Genomic DNA, 19,585 nt, shown 5'->3' on the forward strand with positions numbered 1-19,585 from the left:
TAGCCCCCACCTCCCCCAGGCCCACCTCTGGGCATTGCGGCCTGTGGAGCCCTGAGCATGGGGGAGCCCACAGGGCATCCTCAGTGTGGCTTCCTCATGCCACCTGTGACCCAACCGCGGAGTCTGGTGGAGACAACCTGGTTCTGTTGCATATGTGTTGGGACCTCCCTTGGGCCACCCTCTTGTGGCTCCTCTTGTACAAGAGGGCTGAATTAGTTACACTCCCTCTCTGTTTAAAATGCTTTTCCTCCCTGTGTCTTTTCAGTTTGGGAGAAGCTGGGGGTTCATGAGGGTGGTCAGCCCCAAGCCCCTCTTTGGTGCCTGGTCCATGCAGAATGAAGCTACCCCCTCCCTCCCCCTGGAGTTAGTTTCCAATGCAGAAGACAAGGCCACATGTCTCCCACCGCTCCCCCAGGGGGCCGAGACTTCCTGGCTCGAGCTGGTATCTCACTTTGATGGTGGGTCAGGAGGCCCATCTTGGTTTGGGATCAGAACCAAGAGCTTTTCCCAGGGGAGAGGTTGGTGGGTGTCTCCTGATTTCCTTCCTGCAAATTCTTTCAGGAGGGAATTTACAATGTTGGGGGCAGAGGGGTTGCGGCATTGAGCTCCCAGTGGCCCCCTTCCTCCGGTGGAGCTCACTGCTTTGATGGTTTTGCCTCAGGACTCTTTGGCGTTGGGAAAGACAGAGGAGGAGGCTCTAAAGCACTTCCGAGTGAAGTTTAACGAAGCCCTCCGGGAGAGCTGGAAGACCAAAGTGAACTGGCTGGCCCACAATGTGTCCAAAGATAACAGGCAATAGCGGCCCCTTCGGGAACCCTTGGGCCCCGGAACCAGGCACCCTCAGCTGCCCTTTAGGGCCGAAGAGCCGAACTGCACCCCATGGGAAAGAACCTACACAATTGCCTTTTGTTTACAATGGTTATTTATTTATGACTTGAAATGTTTCAGGAACTAAACAGCCATACATGGAAATGCATCCTTTGCGCAGGGGTGGGTGCCGCCCTCCAGCACCCCCAGTCAGGGCTCTGATGAGATGACACTGTGAGTGGGGCTCGGGCTCCTGGGAGGCTGCATCTTGCCAAGGACTGTAACCCTGAGTCTTCCAGCTGGTGAATCAGGACCCAGCAAAGACTGCTCTCCCCGCCGCTGGGAAGCCTGCCTTCCTCACAGGCTCCTGCCGGGCTGTATGGGCTTGGGCTCCTGGCGGTCAGCTGGCACCCGCCATGTAGACGGGGCCCCCACGACTCCGCTCACCCCCTCCACCTTTGTGCTCTCTCCACTGAGTGAGTGCTGGGCAGCTCCCAGAGGAAGCCTGGGTACCCTCTAGATTCAGGGATGCTTGCTTTCCACTTTTAAAGTGACTCTTGGGTACGGGAATCCTCTCATCTCCTCTGCTGTAAAGCGATTTTGTTTGCGGGTAAGAAAAAAAAATAGCCAAACTACATACTGAACCTTGATGGCTCAGAATGGCCTCCACCCCATAAAGTATAATATATGCTGGTCCTCAAGACATTAAAAAGATTTGAGCTTGATGGAGCTCAACCATGGATGCAGGCGCAAGCAGGTCAGAGTACTTTGTGCAATTGTCCTCCTCCTGCCCTCGTAAAGCAGGTTTTGAGGGTGGGAGGACTTGATCTCCAGAACTCTCCCTTTTAAGAACCTGCTGTGAGGAATCAGGTACCAGAAATGTGAGGTGGGTCTGGGGTGGAATCTTCTCCTCTGATGGTATAGTTTGCTTGAAGCGGTTCAGGCTTAGCCTGAGGTGGATGTGAAGAACTCTAGAGATGCCAGGTTCCTGGGCCTCTCCCGGCCATCTGAAGCCAGTGCTAGAGAGGGGACGAGGAATCTGGGTTTCTCAAAGCCCACGGTGATCCTAATGTATTAGCAGCCTCCTTGGGCCACACCCAGCAACACTACTGGTCTCTCGAAGGCCTTTCGAGGCCCAGCAGAGCCGGGGCGGCTGCCCTCTGGACAGGTGCGTGGCTTAAAAAAAAATAGCCCAGATGCTGACCTTTTTTGGTTAGGTGCAGTCCAAAGGCAATAAGTGCCGCCCCCAGAACACCACTGACCACACTCTTGTCCTCATCTAAGTGCTGAATTCCTTTGCCCCACCTCGCCAGTTTGGAAATAGGAAAAGACAAGTGTATGTCTCTATGTCATGTTATTTATTGAAACACGTCTCTGTGCTTCCTGGCATTCTGGTTCAGGTATCATGGCCTGTGCGCTGGCAAGAAGAGTTTTTTTTTTTTTTTTTTTTTCTCAGTCTTTTAATGTTCTCTATGGGGAAGGTGACTTCAACACAAGAGATGTGGGTTAAAGACCAAGCACTCTGTGAAGCCCTGACGTGAGAGGTAAAAGCATACCAGAAGAAATAAAAAGCCTTCTTATGTTGTTATCAGGTCAAAAAACAAAAACCAAAACGCAAGAGGATGCAAGATTAAAACAAAACCAGGACAAAACCTGACACACTCTGCCACTGGAGTTAGAACCAGCACTTTATTGTAGTGTATACACGTTCTGACCTCATCAATATACACATCTGGAAAGTGATACCACGCGGAGTCCGCATTAGCATCTATCATTGTCTACACAGAGCAGCTACAGTGACAGTACATGAGGATGGCCACACACGACGCAGGACAGCTGCATTGTCCTCGAAACTAGCAGTTATGATCACAGAACAGTATTCAAAATTATTATCCCCCAGTTTTAGAAATCTAAAATTTTACATGTAAATTAAAAATGAAGTGCCATAGGGGTTTTAGCTCATGACTTGTCCTCTCCTTTTCCTTCCACGCCAGGCCGAGCAGCAGGGCTCCTCACTCCTGGGGAGTGGGGCTTACCTCTGGGGCTGCTGGAGGGAAAGCTGGCACTTTGCCTTTGGGCCACGGGGTGTCCTTGGGAGCGTGTCTGTCCTCAGACGTTCTGAGTATGGACCCCTCAGGTGGGTTCTGACTCCAAACCAGGTGGCCAGACGCTTTGCACCATCCACACGTACACTCACCAGCAGGGCAACGGACATCTAGTCGGTGTGAACCCAAGGCTGCGCACGAGGAGTCCAGCTTCCTGCGCAAGGAGCTGCCGGTCATTGGAGGAGTGTGTGAGGCCAGGGACCTGGGCACCCTCTCCCCTCTGCCAAGTCAGAAATGGGAAGAATCCCAAAAGAAAGCCCCGGCCATTTTTGGGGTCCCTGATCCAGTGCCCTCCTGCTGAGCAGCAGGGGGGGGGAGTGACAAGTCTGTGCCCCCTAACTGCCTGCTACCCTGCTGAGGGGGTACACCCAGCAAGGCCCATGCAGGGCAGCCCCCTCTCCTCTCGGGGCAAGGGTGGGGCAGGAGCCCATGGGGTCTCTCCTGCACTGTGTTTTAAGCTTCACTTGGCATGCCAGTCCTGGGTGACACGAGCACAGTGGACACGAGGAATCCCACTTTATTTACAAAATATTAAAAAGTCAGTTTGTCATCTACATATTTAACCCCCATTCTGCCATTTTATACATGCACTAGTTTGGAGAAAAATAAAAACTTAAAAAAAAAAAGGGGAGAGAGAAGAGGATTACGAGGTGGGAGTGAGCAATTTGAACCCTTTGCCAACAAGTCCGGTCATCGCAGCTTTTCCAGAGGCGCGAGGGGGCCGCACAGCGTGAGCCGTGGGGAGGGAGCAGCAGTTTCCCACATAACTTAGGAGCAGGGTGGGGGGGCCTACACACCAAGCACAGGCGCGTGGGCGGCGACAGGGAGGGTCTGTAGACCTACTGGCCAGAATGAATTTGTACACCGTGGACCCTGGGGACGGGAGGACACGTGACGGCAGAGTCTCCTGAAGCAGGAAGCAGGTGGGGGGGCAGCCTCTGGCTCAGTAGCTGAGGGTGGAGTCATCCCACTCTAGCTGTTGCTGCCTGTTCACGTTCTGCTGGTCCCCGTGCTCCCCCTCCTCCTCCTCGCTGCTTTCTGACTCGGCACTGGTGATGTCATCCTCCTCTTCCCCATCCTCACTCTCTTCTTCCTCCTCCTCCTCTTCCTCCTCCTCACTGCTGTGCTGGTCCTCGTATGTCTGATAAAGAGACAGCACATGAGCCAAGCCCCTGGGCCCCACCTGGGTGCGTGACCCGAATGTCCCCTCCCCTGCCATCCACCTGCCGGAGCCGCGGAAAAAGGGAATGCTGCATCACACTCCACGTCCATGGAGGGCTGGACTATGCTGGAGGTCACCCCATCCCAGATGAGAGCAAAAACAGCTCTGGTCACCACCCCCAGGGTCTGTCAAGTGGAGGGAGTGTTTCTACACTGACTGGGTGGCACGAGCTGGAGTAAGGCCTCGCTGGACCCTCGGTTTGCCTGCCTGAGGAATAGGAACACCTGCCCATTACCAACTTGTCATGTGGATCGAGGGACATTTAAGCCACGTAAATGGGGAGATGCCAGGGCCATGCTGCATTTGCAGGGCGAGTGTTCCTTAGGCCCTGGCCTGTGGTGGTGTTTGGTCACGGGGGCTGCCTGCCCGCACTACCTCCATAGGGTTTACGGTGATGGTCAAGGCAGAGTCATCCCAATCCATCTCATTCTCCTTCCCGGTGTCCTGGTCCCGCATGGTTCGCTGATGTGCAGCCCGGATCCGGAACACTCCCAGGATAATCATGAAAACCAGGAAGCTGACACATACCACGATCACAACAGTGGCGGTGCTGGGGACAACTGTAATCGAGAGGACACAGGACTGTGATGTTGGAACCTGCCCCAGATGGGGCTGTGCCCTCAACCTTCCCTACACACACGTGGATGCTTTGTGGGCTGCCCACCTCCTGCCCTGCTGGTGCTTTATTTAGTCCTTCGTGGTGGCACAGAAGGACTCTCCCAATAGCCGGCTGTGGCTATTGGGACTGGGGGCTGGGCTCCCGGCTGGAAGTGGGAGAGCATCCCCACCATCCCAGACCTGACCCAGATGGCCCTGCGGCTGCCCATAATCCTACCTGCGAACGGGTTGGGGCTGGCCAGGTTGTGACCCGAGAGGTCAACGAAGGCATGGTGCTCCGGGTGGACAAACTGCGGCTGGGCAGCCATGTGGCTGGCGTGCTCCATGGGGCTGGCTGCGTGGATGACATTCACCTGCAGCAGAGAGACACAGCAGTCCAAGTGAGGCCCAGGGCAGAAATGCGGCTCAGAAGCGACCAGGACTAGCGCAACTCAAAGGGGTCCCTGGACCAGCACTGCTGAGCGGACGACAAGGGAAAAGAACAAAATCAAGGGTCAGCTCTTGGAAACCATCCTGAGTACCTGATATTGTCACACATCCCAGAAATAGAGCGCTGTTCTAAGAATTCCTTTTTATTGTATTTCATAAAAAGAACCTGTCCACAAAAGACTAGAAAAGCCACCAGCACCGTCCTTCATTGCGGGAAGCACCAGCACAGCCCATTTTCTTGCTTTTCCCCCAAATCACAGCAACATGAAAGAGCACAAATCATAACCATTTATTTCCTTTCAAATCTGTTACCCTGTGGCTCAAACAAAACCCTCCTCAATTCTTCAGCACCGTGAGAGCATTTGCTGCTCTGAGCTCACCGTGCAGACATTCAATTGCTGAAAATCACTCTGGGCCCATTTCGCCAGACCACAGAGGCCCTGAATAATGAAGGGGCTGCCGTCCAGGCCTGTGGAAGACTTCAGAGCAGGGTGAGCACTCTCTGATCACTATGCCCTGAGTCACCACCACCACCAGGCTCAGCAGACAGCACAGCATCCCTCTCTACGGGCCAGCACCACTTCGGCACCCCTCTCTCCTGGGCCAGCCCTATGTTGGCACCCCTCTTCTCCCAGGCCAGCCTCACATCGGCACCCCTCTCTCCAGGTCAGGCCTACATGGGGACCCCTCTCTCCCCAGGCCAGCAGTCTGCAAAGAATCTTTGGTTCCCTGGGAACTGCTCTTTCTCAAGCAGTATCAAATCTCAACAAACCACCTTGGCCCTACTCAGGAGGTATTAACTGCCTCTGGCTCTAACCACCTCCTTCCAAAGGCTCCTCAGACTCCCACGAAAGGGGTGTATCAGCTGCACCCTGTCCCCCAAACCTGTGCAGGTCTGACCTGCAGCAGCCCCCAGAAAGGCTAGTGCACCTGGGAGGTACCCCAACAGTTGCCACATAAATGTTCTAAAAATGCTGTTTGCAAGTATAAGGGCCGTAGGTGGATGGGCACCAAATCACCCACCACTGGCCCTTCCCAGCGGGGGCCCTGCACCCACCTCCACCTGAAACTCATTGCTGACATAGCGGCCATTCAGCTCTGAGCAGACGAGCTTGAACTTCCGGTCAAGCAGAGACCTGGTGTGCCAGTTCCGATAGCGCAGGAGGCGTAGAACCTCCTCGTAGCTGGCCATGGTGTCCACACCTATAGGGAGAGGGTGCAAAGATCTCCTGGTGACTGGGGTCAAAGCCAGGGTCAGGGGTAGGCTAGAGTCAGGCCCAGGGGTGGCTGGACCATGCGGGCACATGTTCTGGGTTTCTGGTTGCAAGGGGGAAATGCAAGTGTGTGGGCACGTCTGCCCCTCTCCAAGGGGGGTGCCATCGCCTGCCTGACTTCCACCCCCTTGTCAGGACAGGCAGTAAGGCGATGCCTGTACTTCCCTTCATGCCAGGAGAACATGTACAGCCCACACCGATGCCGGTGAGCCTCTCCTCTACCATCGCTTCCAGGACTCTCCCAGAGCTTGAAGGTGATGGGCCCAGGGCTGAGGCTCACACTTTGCCCCCAGCGGGGCCTTGGCCTGCTCACCTGTAAAGACCATGCCCAGGTCGGAGCCGCTCACTGCAATGCCCTTCTGCTGCAGGCGGGCCATGTCCACCTCCAGGCTCTCCTGGGCTGGGTTCAGTTCCTCCCCGTCCACCGTGACCTCGCATGTATCCAGGTCGTGCACTATCTCCTCAGACACCAGCGACTCTTGAACTACAAAAACAGACCAAGCACCCTTAGCAGAGGCCGGGAAGCCCAGGGAGGCCGGTCACACTGGGTGGCCTGCTGGCTCTCCTGGAGCTCACAGAGCCCTTTAAAAGACTGATGCCAGAGGCCCATTCAAGAATCGGGGTGCTTTATGTGTCTGGGAGGACTGGTCCCCAGGCAGCCCTAAGAATGGGGAGCCCCTGTGCAGCCAGCAGGAGCCACAGTGTCCCCTATAATCGGCCCAGATCCTTTCAGATCTGGACATCATGCCAGTAAAGGAGGAAAGGACTCTTTCAGGTGGGTTTCCAAAGAGCATAATGAGCTCTAGACGTGGGTCAGATTCTGGAAGCAGACTGAAGAATAACATCAAAACATTCAAATCTCTCAAAAATCTCAGAAGAACACAACACAGTAGGAAAGTAGTGGCTGTGGGGGCTCAGCAACCTGGGTTGGAGCCAAGGTGAGGGTGACTATTCCAGGCAGAAGAGGTGTTACCTGTGGGGTCCTCGTCCCCTTCCCCTTCAGGCTCCACTTCTCTTGTGATGGTGCTAATGATCCGAAGCTCGGGGAAAAGGAAAACTCCTTCTGGGCTTTCAAACTCAGAAGCCGCTCGAGCAAAATGGTGGACCCCACTCAGGCTGATCTTGGGCTCCTCTGGCTGCAACACCATCACGTAGCCATCCACTGGGGGCACGGAGATGCAGGCGGCCTCGTTAAAACACCTGCCAACAAGAGATGGAGGAGGCAAGTGTTAGAGCTCCAAGAAGCGGCTTTGTAGGCTACATACACAATGGCCTATGGATTGCAACTGACTGGATCCCCCAAGCACTGGGGGCACAGAGGCAGCCACAGGCCAGGCACAGGCCTCCGACACCATTCATAAACACTGTCCACACCCTCTGGTAACAAGCGATGGCTCAGCTGTCCTTACAGAAGGGAGGCTGGGTTGTCTTAAAAACTTAAATATACCATTTTCTTCTCGAGAGTCATGAGCAAAGGCAGCTTTATAGTTAAAAATCAGCACATACTTGACCGTGCTGGTGATTTTGAGTCTTCGGATCCCAGGTGTGGGGAATTGCCGTGAGTTCAGATAGGCGACGTGCTGCATGGCCTTATCCAGCTCCCCAACATCGTCTCCCTCCAAGGTCAATGCCAACTGACTGGGGTTGGTATGGATCTGAAATCATGCCAGAAAGGGAAGAGAAAAAGGGTTCTAACTGTAAGAAGCTGAAACCACACACATGCTGGCAAACAGGGTTTGCTGGGGACCAATCTGCATCAGTGACCTGGCGAGAAATAGCTCACATAATCGCAATGACAAGACCCTTTCTTCAAGGATAAACACCGAAGGCACAAATATATCTGTGGCATAAGAAACAGAGGGGCACCTGGCGGGCTCAGTGTATTGTGTGACTTGTGATTGCGGGGCTATGAGTTTGAGTCCCATGTGGGATAGAGATAACTTAAAGAAAGAAATAAATCTATTTGGCCTCTGTCCCCAGTTTCTGATACAGAGTCCGCCCAAACTCTGGAAATTTCCTGAGTGACAGGAGCACCTTTTGTTATATGTAACAAGCCCCTTCCAAGCACACCAGCATCTGTGCTAATCTGTGCAGTGCTTTCAGTCCCAACACTGACCCTCTGGCCAATGATTTAACCAGCTGTGCCTACATACAGAAGCTCCATAAACACCCCAGAATGATGGGGTGTGTGGGAGGGTGGCGCTCCTAGAGAGGGTGGGGAAGCTCCTTCCTGTTCCCTACTTCCTTGACTTCTGCCTTGTCGCCATCTGGTTGTTCCCGAGTGGTATTCTTTATAGTAGACCAATGGTAGTAAGCAAAGTGTTTTCTGCAGTTTTCTGGATAGGTCAACCAAATTACTGAAACCGAAAGGTGGGGGGACTTTGGGGATCCCTGACTTTGTAGCCAAGCTGGACAGCAGGGTGGGTAACCAAAGGGCCCGACACTTGCCACAAGCATCTGTGGTGGGGGGTGGTCTCATGGGGCTGAGCCCTCACCTGTAGGGTCTGTGCTGACTCCAGGTAGTCAGGGTCAGAAGTGAACCCAAATGTGGGACCCTCACAGGTGCCTGGAGAGTTGGAACTGGTTAGTGGAAAAAACCCTACACACTTGGGGTCAGAGAGGTTGTGAGTAAAAACAAGCCAGGATCAATCACATATCAATCCTTTGCCAATGGCCTGCATACTTGTGAGCCAAGGAAGTCGTGTGAGGGAATGCCAGGGTTACCTTCACGCCTCTACTGCTGTCCTCGGGGACTTGCAGGTCCAGCCCTTCTTTGCAGGTATACAGACAGTCAATCACCTTCTTGTCCGCGAGTTTCCCAGAACGGATGGTTAGGCCAGCCAGATTACCTCGGAAAAACTGGGTCATGTGCAGGTCACCACCTTAGGGACACACGGATCAAAGCAGGCAGTTATTATGGGCACAGCCCGGGGCCTCCTGCTTCACTTTTCAACGCAGTGTTACCAGTGGTGGCAGCTTGATGGAGGGACATGCGGGTTAGTTCGTACCAAATCCTGTTAGCCTTGCAATCTACATGGAAGCGCAATGGAGAAATTAAATAATTTATGATCATGCATGTGGCCTGGAGACAAGAGGTGTTGGGGGTCCCTCACCTGACGCCCAGAAGCCAAGAGGTCCCATGAGTATCCCTGCGCAACTGACCACTCCCTGGAAAGGGTGGCCTACATTGCACCCATCACGCTGGTGCACAGGTGACATTTTCCAGCAGCGCCAGGCTGGTGGATCACTGCCTTCTCAATCAGGTGGGTCACACACTGGGCTGCTTTTTCTAACCGAGCATACTTGAGGATACACACAAACTTGGGAATGAACCCATGCCAACAGGACAAGGAAGATGAAAGGGACGCTTACTCTCGCTGTTTGCACATAACAGGCCTTGTGTGGCTTATCTGGTTGAGTCCCATCGTGCCCGGCCCCCACTACTGAGGACAACTGGGAACTGACGGTGTTATAAGGAAGACAGAGACCCAGAAAGTGGTCCTGAGGGGCTGTAGCCAGGAGCCAAAAGCAGGTGAAATGGAACTTATTCTCGTAACGATGAAGGAGACCAATGTCCAAGCATGTCTCGTTCCCAATAAGGACTTTAGACACTGTGAGCCATCACCAGGGAGTGAGATTTCTAAGAAGCAGATGTTTAAAATTTAGTATTGGTGAGGACAGAGTATCTAGTAATGAGTTTCTTCCTGTCCTGTGGTTCAGCCACATGGGAAGCAGGAGGTGGCCTCCCTGATGTGGCCTGTGAGATTTCAGCAGGGAGCCTCATGCAGTGGGATCAGGGTAACATCTGATGGTGGGGAGGGTCTCATTAGTGCAGTGCATTAATGAGTCATTTGCCCTCACAGCAACTGGGATCAGACTGGGCAAAAGGTCAACCCCATGAAGCACTGAGGGAGCTTAATGCAAAGCAGCAGCTCAGATGGTGTCTGGGATGAAAATGCAACTCGGGCATCTCATGCGAAATGTGCAATGAACTGATATCTCGTCTTTAAATGAAACACAAGAGTGAACCGTAGGGAAAGATCCAGCAACCTGCAGAGGCCATAGGCACAGGTTCGGTTTCATTGTCATTTTCAAATGCTGGATACTCTGTAGAAGCAAGACAAAGACAATAGAGAAGGACCAAGAGGTTAGGCTCTTCACATTGGAACTTGAAAATTAGTCTTGAGAACCTACCGAATATAAAACACAAAGAGAAGAATTCCCATCTGGGCCCCCTTGGAGACATGCCTCCCATTCCCCAAGCAAGCTTGGACCTGACTGTCTTTTCCTAAGAGTTGTCCTTACCACCCCCTCCTCCCTGCCTTTCCGCATTCTTCTTTTATCTCCTCTCTGTACATCCACCTTGCCAAAACACAGGCTGACTTCACAATGAGATGAACAAAAGCACGTCCACTGAACTCCCGACCGACCTCTGCTACTTGGAGCATTTTAAGGAGGCTGCTCACACAGACGGCAGAGCTGTGCCAGAAATATACAACCAAGCCCCAGGCCCACAGTACCATTCCCCTGACAGGGAGGACACTTATATAGACAAAATGGGACAGCACATGTAAGCATCCAAAGCCTGGTATATGTATGGTGAATATGGAAAAGTGTGTACTTTTGTGAGCTCCAAACAAGTTCACTTTGGTCTAGACTTGAACCCCTAAGTCACAGAGAAATGAAGGCATTTTTATTCACTTTATCTGAACAGAAAAGGAGAATCTGAGGTTTAGGAACTCACCTGGAGAAACAGGTGGTAGGCCTGGGGCCTCTAACCACTGATCCCTCTTATAGGTCCCAGGCCAGGGTTCTGACAGTAACACCAGCCCGATGACCGAGCATAGAATCTCCACTTTCCAGATCATGTCGTGGGAGCATCCACAACCCAGGGCACAGGCCCCCACACCTCCTGCCTAGTATCAGTGGGGGGACGTGCTGGGGACAGGCCAGGGGTGTGAGGCTGCGCTAGTATGATGCCTCCATGTGCCCTGAGAACACCATTACAGATGACATTTCGGCTGATGCGCATGAGGCTGAGGCTTACACACAAGCCCACCACCGTGAATTTGTAAGGAAAGTGGTTTCAAATCTGCTGAAAGGAGGAAGATCTTCCTGCCAGGTAACTAAATTTTATAAATGGTGTGTTTGATTTGGGAACTTAGGCATGGTTTTCTGGCTGAGGATCTCGAGCGACTGAGGCAGAAAGAGATGAAGCTGATGGCTACTGGGTGGCAGACGCTGTGACACAAACAGGACCCGGGAAGCAGCTGGGAATAGGGGGTTTACTTCGACCCAAGCAGCACAGCTCTCAGGTTTGCATTCCTACTTTTATAACAATGCAAAATATTATTTAATTTGGGAAGCAACTCTGGACTGAAATGCTAACACTGAGCAACTAAAACATTTCCTATTTCCCTGATGATCTGTTCCTCATTCTTTGGCCTTTTTTTTTTTTTAAGATTTTATTTATTTATGACACACACACACAGAGAGACAGAGACACAGACAGAGGGAGAAGCAGGCTCCCTGCAAGGAGCCTGTTATGGGACTTGATCCTGGATCCCAGGATCACACCCTGGGCCAAAGGCAGACGCTCAACTGCTAGGCCACCCAGGCGGCCCCTTGTTCCTCGGCCTTAAGGTCTACGGTCTTAAGGTTCATAGATTAACTGTCCCCAAAGATAAACTGAGTATCAACTAAAGAGGTTCATTCTAAAATGCTGCCTTAACCTTTCTCAATTTAGAAGGATCTGCAGGAAAATGACGTTCAAATTCTCTGAAATTAAAGCAATGCTGTTGTGGGAATTAGGCTGTTCTGCAAACTTCTCGCCCATGTCAAGGTATGATGTTTCTACAGGAAGAAGAACATACTCAGAAGGTCTGTTTAGCAGGTTTGGGCCGTGATGGTGACCCCGTCAAGTGTGAGTGGTCACGTGAGGGCGTGAACCTTGAGGGCAGACTCGGAGGTCCGTGAACTTGGGCGGGGAAGATTTTGTGCTTATTTCCACTAACTTCTGAAGCTTAGCTTTTCCTCTGAGAACAAATGTCGGCTACAAAGCACAGTAGCTCTGGCTGTCATGGCTACTTCCTAGCACGCCGTGTGGCTGCAAACATCACAAAGCCCATCACTACTTCCAAATTACCTGCTGCTAGAGCTTGTTCTCCATTTGTTCATGGAGCAGCACAGGCATTATCATTTCAAAATGTTAGCCTTTTAGTGCTTTGGTAAGTCTTTCAATTTAATTGATTACCTTGGAAATCCTATGTATTTTGTTGCATAGATTAATAAAAAATTATCCTGAGAAGGGGTCCCCATCAGACCATGGGCTCTCATGCACCAGTTTCAGGGGTTCAAATCCTGAGGCCAAGATTAACCAGTCGGGTAAACCCTGGGCCCTGACCCTGTTTCTTTGGCTATAAAATGAGACTAAAAACTGCTCCTTCCCCCACAAACTTACTGTTCAGGATTAATGAAATAATGCAGGTAACTGCCAAGCAGCCTGCCAGTTAGAACATATGAATAAATGCTACTGTCGCTTTGGTGGTTTTCTGATCCCATTTCTGGTCTTGCAGCAGAGATGTCCTGAGAGGAAGTCTCTTCCAGCACAGCACCTGTGGACGGTGCTCCTGTTGGGTTGGCCAGCACTAAATGCTCTGGAAGAGTCCCCTGGGTCAAAGTACACCTACAGTTCTGTGCCTGATGGTCAGCTGCCACCTCTTTATTTTTGCAAGCTTTTCAATAAACAGATTAATTTACAAAACAATCCCTCACTTGCACTCTCCCTCTGTGTAAGGCTCCCTCCCAGGTTCCCAGGGAAGGTGATGATTGCTTCAGTTCTGTAACACATGGTTAGTGAGCGCCCCAGACAATGGCATCATCAGTGTCCTCAGAAAGGCCAGGCCCGGAAGAAGGGACAAGCAGACGAAGCCCATGAGGGTCAGGGGTTAAGACACCAAGATGAGATTGCTTCCACCACTAAGGCCACAAGGCAAGATTTCATTCCTACGACTGGGGAAGAGGGTGCCAACGACCATTACCTTGCCAGCAGGCCCCAACCACGAGCTGAGTTTCGATCTTGGATGGATGAAGTGGGTAATCCTCGGTGACAGAGAAGGGCTCGTGAGAAACACCGTCCACATAGAGAATCACGCTTGGGAATTCTACATTGAGGACGTAGTGGTGCCACTCCTCATCACAGACCTATGAGAGGCCAAGGGAAAAACCAGAGCATGAAATGTCTACCTTCCCTCTCATCCAGAGACAACAAATGCCATAAACTGGATACTGAGAGCAAGTCACCCATAAAGAATAATGTCTTCCAAAAAAGGAAAGATTTTTTAAAAATCTAACAACAAAATACATCTCATTCACTCAACCACATCTCACCCAAAAGGAGCAAGGTAAGACTATCACATCTAGGACATTCCAGACCAGGGGGGAGTGCCCAATCATCATGTGACAGGGCCTCAGAATACAGAGCTGCCCAATTCTCTTTGGCCAATAGTCTGACACCAGGAGATTCGCATATTGGCAGGCTGGACAGCCTCCCACTGAGCCAGCTTAGCCTGCAAACTGGCCATGCTTCCTTTTCTGGATCAAAATGAAAAACACCTCTGATCTGAGGATAAGGTATGCTGGAGCACATGCATTTTCTTTTTCAATTCAAAGGTGATGAGCTAAATAAATGTGAGCAATACAGCTCAGAGGGCATGATAAATTAAGCTGCACTCCTTCCCTGTGGTGGATGAGCACCCCCCTTGCTGCCGACAGAAAGTGCTGATCGGCAGCCTCCACTGCCCCTTTGGACCGGCACTCCCTGATCTTTGGCTTCAGAGAAAGAGGCAGGTACTCGAACAGAGATAGGCAGAGAAGAGATGGAATGAGATCATGTTTTTAAAAACGTATTCCTAAATAAGCTTGCCCAATTAATACATTCTTAAAAACTGAACCCATGAGAACTTAGACTAGAAACACCACAATAAATGAAGAAATTACTAAAGAATATCCCCCAAGCATCAGCAGCTGCTCCTGATGAGTCTATTACAAAAAAAGTTCAAACCTCTAACACTGCGCCCATGTCTGCTGCATATACATAATGTAGAAGTATGTATATATTACATGAAACATTTTTAAATGAAGGAATTGCCCGGTAATTCATTTTTGAGGTAGGCAATATCTTAATTTCGGTTTGTTTCTATTTAAAACAAGTTCTGTAGTATTAGCTTCTTCAAAAGGAATTTCTGTATGCCTAGTTCTTTCTTTTTTTTTTTTTAAGATTTTATTTATTTATTCATGAGAGACACAGAGACAGAGGCAGAGACATAGGCAGAGGGAGAGGCAGGCTCCCTGTGGGGAACCCAATGCGGGACTCGATCCCAGCACCTTGGGAATCACACCCTGAGCAAAAGGCAGAGGCTCAACTACTGAGCTACCCAGGCATCCCTGTACTCCTACTTCTTGAAGTATTGCTGGTTTCTGGGGCATCAGCAGAATGACTCTGTATTTGGAAGTCCATCTGGCTATAGTCAAAAGTCCCTGAGAGTATTCTGAGAAGACGGGGATAGAACTGGCATACTTTTCTGGTTTCCCTGAAAACTGGGCAATGGGAATAGCCAAGCCCAAAGCGGCAGACAACCCACGACATTCCTTAGTCCCATGCCTGTGAACACCCTGAGATGCGTGTGGAGAAAAGCAAGGGGGCTCCCGGTCCAGGGGATATCAGAGAGTAAAGAGAGGCCATGTTTGTTGAGATGCTTAGAGCCCGAAAACTAGGAAAAGGGTCATGCTACCCAACTCCCTCCTTTGAAAGTACAGAAAAAGTAAATTTATGTAAAAATAAAGAGGGAAAGGATCACAACTCAATCCCATATGAACTTTTTAAGAAAAAGAAAGAGATTTGCTGGAATAATATCTCTCCATACCCCCTTTCAAGACACGCTAGTGATAGACGTGAAAATGATCATCTATGGTCTCAAAACACACTAGAAATGTCAGGAAAGTGTCACACGACACAAAAGAACATAGTTCATGACTAGAGCAACTAGACTAGATGGTTTAACAAAACAGGAATGACTTGGATAGAAAGTGAAGGATATAGATACAGAAAACAGGTAAGAAATACCAACCAAAGGCAAAGGGTCCCCAGAGAAGAAAAGCAAAATGATGAAGGGGGCATGCTAAGAACTGTTAACAACAAACACCAAAAACTTGCCTGAAATACCAAACAGCTTTAAGCTCCATACTAAAAAAGGGCATACCACATATCTGGGAAAACAGACCCCAAACAATTAAGTCTATGCGTAAAATTAACTGGCTTCAAATAAGAAAAGAAACACATCCTGCGGGGCCTGGGTGGCTCAGTCCTTTGGTGACTCAGGTCATGATCCTGGAGTCTGGGGACCCTGCATGGCATTGGGCTCCTGCTTCTCCCTCTCCCACTGTCCCTCCCCCACAGCTCGTGCTCTGTCTCTCACTCAAATAAAAAAATAAATTCTTAAAACGAAAAGAAATGCATTCTTTGGTCACCCAAACAGAAGGACCAAGTGTTTTTTACAAGGGAAAGATCAGATTGCCATCAGATTGCAACAGCAGCATTTCTGAGCAGAGAGATCTAGTCTTATAAATCCTAAATGGGAGCCAGAGGTTTTATATCCAGCCAAACTGACCTTCTGTGTAAAGACTGCAGACACACTATTAAACATACAGGAACTCAGGCTGTTTCCGTGAATTCCTCCTGGGGACACACTCCCTACAGCACAGATGACCGAGACCCAGTGAGCACCATTGGCTCCTTACATCACAGAAAGGGAAACCAACCACCAAACATGGAGCCTAAAGAGACCAGGAATACATAAACCCAAGCCCAATCCAGCCTCTAAGACACACTACCAATTTACAGGTTACAAGGAAGAGAGTGGAATAGATGTTTAACGGCACCACAGGGATGCAACCAGTCAAATCTACACTACGGGAAATTCTGTGGGACAAACAGCCTGATTGTGTCATCAAATAAATTACAGGAAAGAAGAGAAAAATCTACAGATTGTAAAATAAACTCAAAAGGTTTATCAACCAGTCACTATGTATGGCCCCTTATGTAGATCCTGATTCAAACAGATTATAAACATAAAGATATTTATGAGACAGGGACAAGGGTGGCTCAGTAAGTTGGGTGTCTGCACCCAACTTGGGTTGTGACCTCAGGGTTCTGAGACTGAGCCCCACACTGGGGTCCCTGCTTGGCAGGGAGTCTGTTTCTCCTTTTCCCCCTGCTCTTCCCCCTGCTTATGCTTTCTCACTATCTCAAATAAATATTAAAAAATATTTACAAGACAACTTGAAACCTGACCAGTGGCTAAACAGCTGACGATGTTAAGTAATTGTTAATTTTTTTTTTTTTTTTGAGAGAGAGAGAGACAGAGCACGCACATGCAGAAGTGGGGTGGGGGTGGCATGGGAGAAGCAAAGAGAGAAATTTCCAAGCAGACTCCATGCTGAGCATGGAGCTTGATGTGGGGGCTTGATCTCATGACCCTGAGATCATGACCTGAGCTGAAATCAAGAGTTAGATGCTCACCTGACTGAGCCACCCAGATGCCCTGTTAATTTTTGTAAAATGCAAAAAAGTATTGTGATTATGCTTATCATCTGGAGACACATATTCCATTATCTCCACAGAAAACAAAACATCACATCTGGGATTTACCTCAAGGAGATAACAACAATTATTAATAGCGAGTGGGGGTAACCATGAAACCTGACTGGCCGAGTATTAACTGTTGAAGCTAGGTGAAGGGTACATGGGGTTCCTCTTTATACTCATCTGTCTGCTTTTACATATGTCTGAAATTCCCCATAATGAAGTTTTTTTCATCAGAACTAAATATGTAAATATAGAATATGGTTATTATAACAGAACTGCCTACAAAGTCTACATACATTGCAAAAAGGTTTTTTGAACTGTGCCTTTCTTTAGTTTCTTGAAAAAAAATGTTATGTATAGAAGTTTCTGAGACTGATTCTCTATGTAAATGAAAACAACACCAGTAAGTGCTACCAACTAGACTGTCACTTCGTCTTTCCACTATCACATGTGGTCTTCCTCTCTCATTTATGCTATGCTCTCACACACTGATCTGTCTGGTCAGTGTTGTGGCTGATTCCTGTATTCCACAGGCATGTTTGTCAGCTCTGGCCCACTAACTCCAGGAGACAAAACTAAGGTCAGGCTAAAGGTTTCTGTCTTGACCCCACCCGAAATCAAGAGAAGAAATGGTCTGCTGTGATATTAATGGAGAGGCTTCCTCAGTTTACAGCGTCCCCTTGTTTCCTGTTACACATCGATTTTTTTAATGTGATACTTGCTTTTTATCACAGAAACTGTTGGGAAAGTGGCTTTGCAGAGATAGGCTATCATCAAAAGGGATATAACGTGACCTAATGTCGAAACTGCCAACACCCTTAAGCTATTAGTTTGTGTGGTTTCTGAAAGATGTCAAGATTGCTGGCTTCGTGACAATTTAAATCCCATGGCACCCCTAAGTCTCCTGAGCCCCCTCCTGGGGGCTCCCTGGCACAATTCAGGAGCCAAGGCTTTAAGTAATGAATACCCCAATACAAAGATCTCAATCCCAATTTTTAAGCAAGTGCTGCTTATTTCAATAAATTACAACACAGTATTTTGAATGTAAAGCATCTAATTCCTCTATATTAATACTGGCTGTATAAAATACCCACTTACAAAAAGAAAAACTTTGGCTTTTAGTGAAAAAGAGTTCAAAGGATTTAACTGCTATCCTATTACCCACAGGTAATATAATAAAGTGTTTAAAAAATGTCATCAGCGGAAACTAAATATGGTTACTACAGTTACTATAATAGAATTGTGCCTACAGGGATACCTGGGTGGCACAGCGGTTTAGCACCTGCCTTTGGCCCAGGGTGTGATCCCGGAGTCCCGGGATCAAGTCCCATATCGGGCTCCCTGTATGGAGCCTGCTTCTCCCTCTGCCTGTGTCTCTGCCTCGCTCTCTCTGTGTCTCTCATGAATAAATAAGTACAATCTTTAAAAAAAAGAACTATGCCTACAAAGCCGATGTAGGTTGCAAAAAGTTTTTTTTATATTTATTCATAAATATAAATATACACTGCCCAGAGTAGCTGGTCCTGTGTAAAGCTGCAAAACCTAGTTATACTCTCTGAAAGATCAGAATGAGCAAGTTTTCTGGGTCTGTACCTGATTCAACTTCCAGTGGAATTCCGCAGGTTTATACTTCTTCTCTTCCGAAGGATCCTGACGGAGGAGGAAAATCAGCCGGCAGCCATGGACATAGAGAGAATAATGGTGCCGGTTCATGTCTGCAAAGGGAAATCCTACTGGTAAGTTGCCAACTTAAGACCCTAAGGAGAAGTAAAAGCTATTTCCTTAATGGATTTTGAAGACGCAGTTTCATCAGAGTAAGTGAACTCTCTAGTTGGGCCAAGGCAGGATTTAGAAACAAACACTCGGGTTTTACTGAGAAGTGGAGCCCGATTCACTGTAAAACAAACAACCAAAGAGCAGTGCACGCAATAACTTGAGGACAGAACCACAGAACACTGTGTGTCGCCAAGCAGCCTGCAGGAGCCTATGGGGTAAGAGCATGGCGTCCCACCTCCGGCACCCACTTCAGGAACCACTTGAGTATGACCATTGCCCTGACGGCAAAATTGGAACCTACCTGTTTTGTCCGAACTACAAAGAATCGTCTCCTTCTTCCTGCCAAAAGGCCCGTGCCTCATCCACACAGAAATCGTAAAAGGTTCCTTCGGGTTGACTGAGACAATGCCATCTGGGACCCTCACTGCCTGCGTGCCATTGAACTCGAAGACCTGGTCACTGTCATGGCCGTTGTCAGTGGGGAGGCCGACGGTCCAGTTCGAAGACCCACTTGGGGAAGGGAGCAGTTCGGCAGTGCCAGACGCAGCACCTATGCCAACATGGTAACACCGAGTACACGTTATAGGAAGGACTTCAAATAGTTTCAAAGCCACACTAAGGCAATTAGTCTGCTGGTTCCAATTTCTGTTCCCTCAAAAATAACGGTTTTGATTTTTAAAAAATCTTAAATAGTAACTGGATTTTTTTT

The 19,585-nt window shown here is 49.4% G+C and overlaps 2 protein-coding genes across 9 annotated transcripts in view; one reads left to right on the forward strand and one right to left on the reverse strand.

Annotated features, from left to right (window-relative positions):
* The window catches only part of PIK3CD (phosphatidylinositol-4,5-bisphosphate 3-kinase catalytic subunit delta), a 52,232-nt gene extending 50,086 nt beyond the window's left edge, over positions 1–2,146 (forward strand). For all 5 annotated transcript variants that reach the window (XM_041770627.1, XM_041770629.1, XM_041770628.1 and 2 more), the window contains one exon: positions 662–2,146. In XM_041770627.1, the coding sequence (XP_041626561.1) occupies positions 662–799 (138 nt within the window). In that variant the 3' untranslated portion in view covers positions 800–2,146. The remainder of the gene's footprint in view (positions 1–661) is intronic.
* A 331-nt stretch (positions 2,147–2,477) lies between these two features.
* Positions 2,478–19,585, reverse strand: part of CLSTN1 (calsyntenin 1) — an 81,541-nt gene continuing 64,433 nt past the window's right edge. For 2 of the 4 annotated variants that reach the window (XM_041770634.1, XM_041770631.1), the window contains 12 exons: positions 19,178–19,426; positions 18,694–18,815; positions 13,496–13,658; positions 10,506–10,562; positions 9,180–9,337; positions 7,962–8,110; positions 7,429–7,655; positions 6,769–6,939; positions 6,239–6,384; positions 4,970–5,105; positions 4,510–4,694; positions 2,478–4,053 (listed from right to left, as the gene is read on the reverse strand). In XM_041770634.1, coding sequence (XP_041626568.1) covers positions 3,856–4,053; positions 4,510–4,694; positions 4,970–5,105; positions 6,239–6,384; positions 6,769–6,939; positions 7,429–7,655; positions 7,962–8,110; positions 9,180–9,337; positions 10,506–10,562; positions 13,496–13,658; positions 18,694–18,815; positions 19,178–19,426 — 1,961 coding nt within the window. In that variant the 3' untranslated portion in view covers positions 2,478–3,855. The remainder of the gene's footprint in view (positions 4,054–4,509; positions 4,695–4,969; positions 5,106–6,238; positions 6,385–6,768; positions 6,940–7,428; positions 7,656–7,961; positions 8,111–9,179; positions 9,338–10,505; positions 10,563–13,495; positions 13,659–18,693; positions 18,816–19,177; positions 19,427–19,585) is intronic. The other 2 variants (XM_041770632.1, XM_041770633.1) reach the window with 1 other exon arrangement.

Source organism: Vulpes lagopus, chromosome 10, assembly GCF_018345385.1.
Source record: "Vulpes lagopus strain Blue_001 chromosome 10, ASM1834538v1, whole genome shotgun sequence".
Taxonomy (NCBI): domain Eukaryota; kingdom Metazoa; phylum Chordata; class Mammalia; order Carnivora; family Canidae; genus Vulpes; species Vulpes lagopus.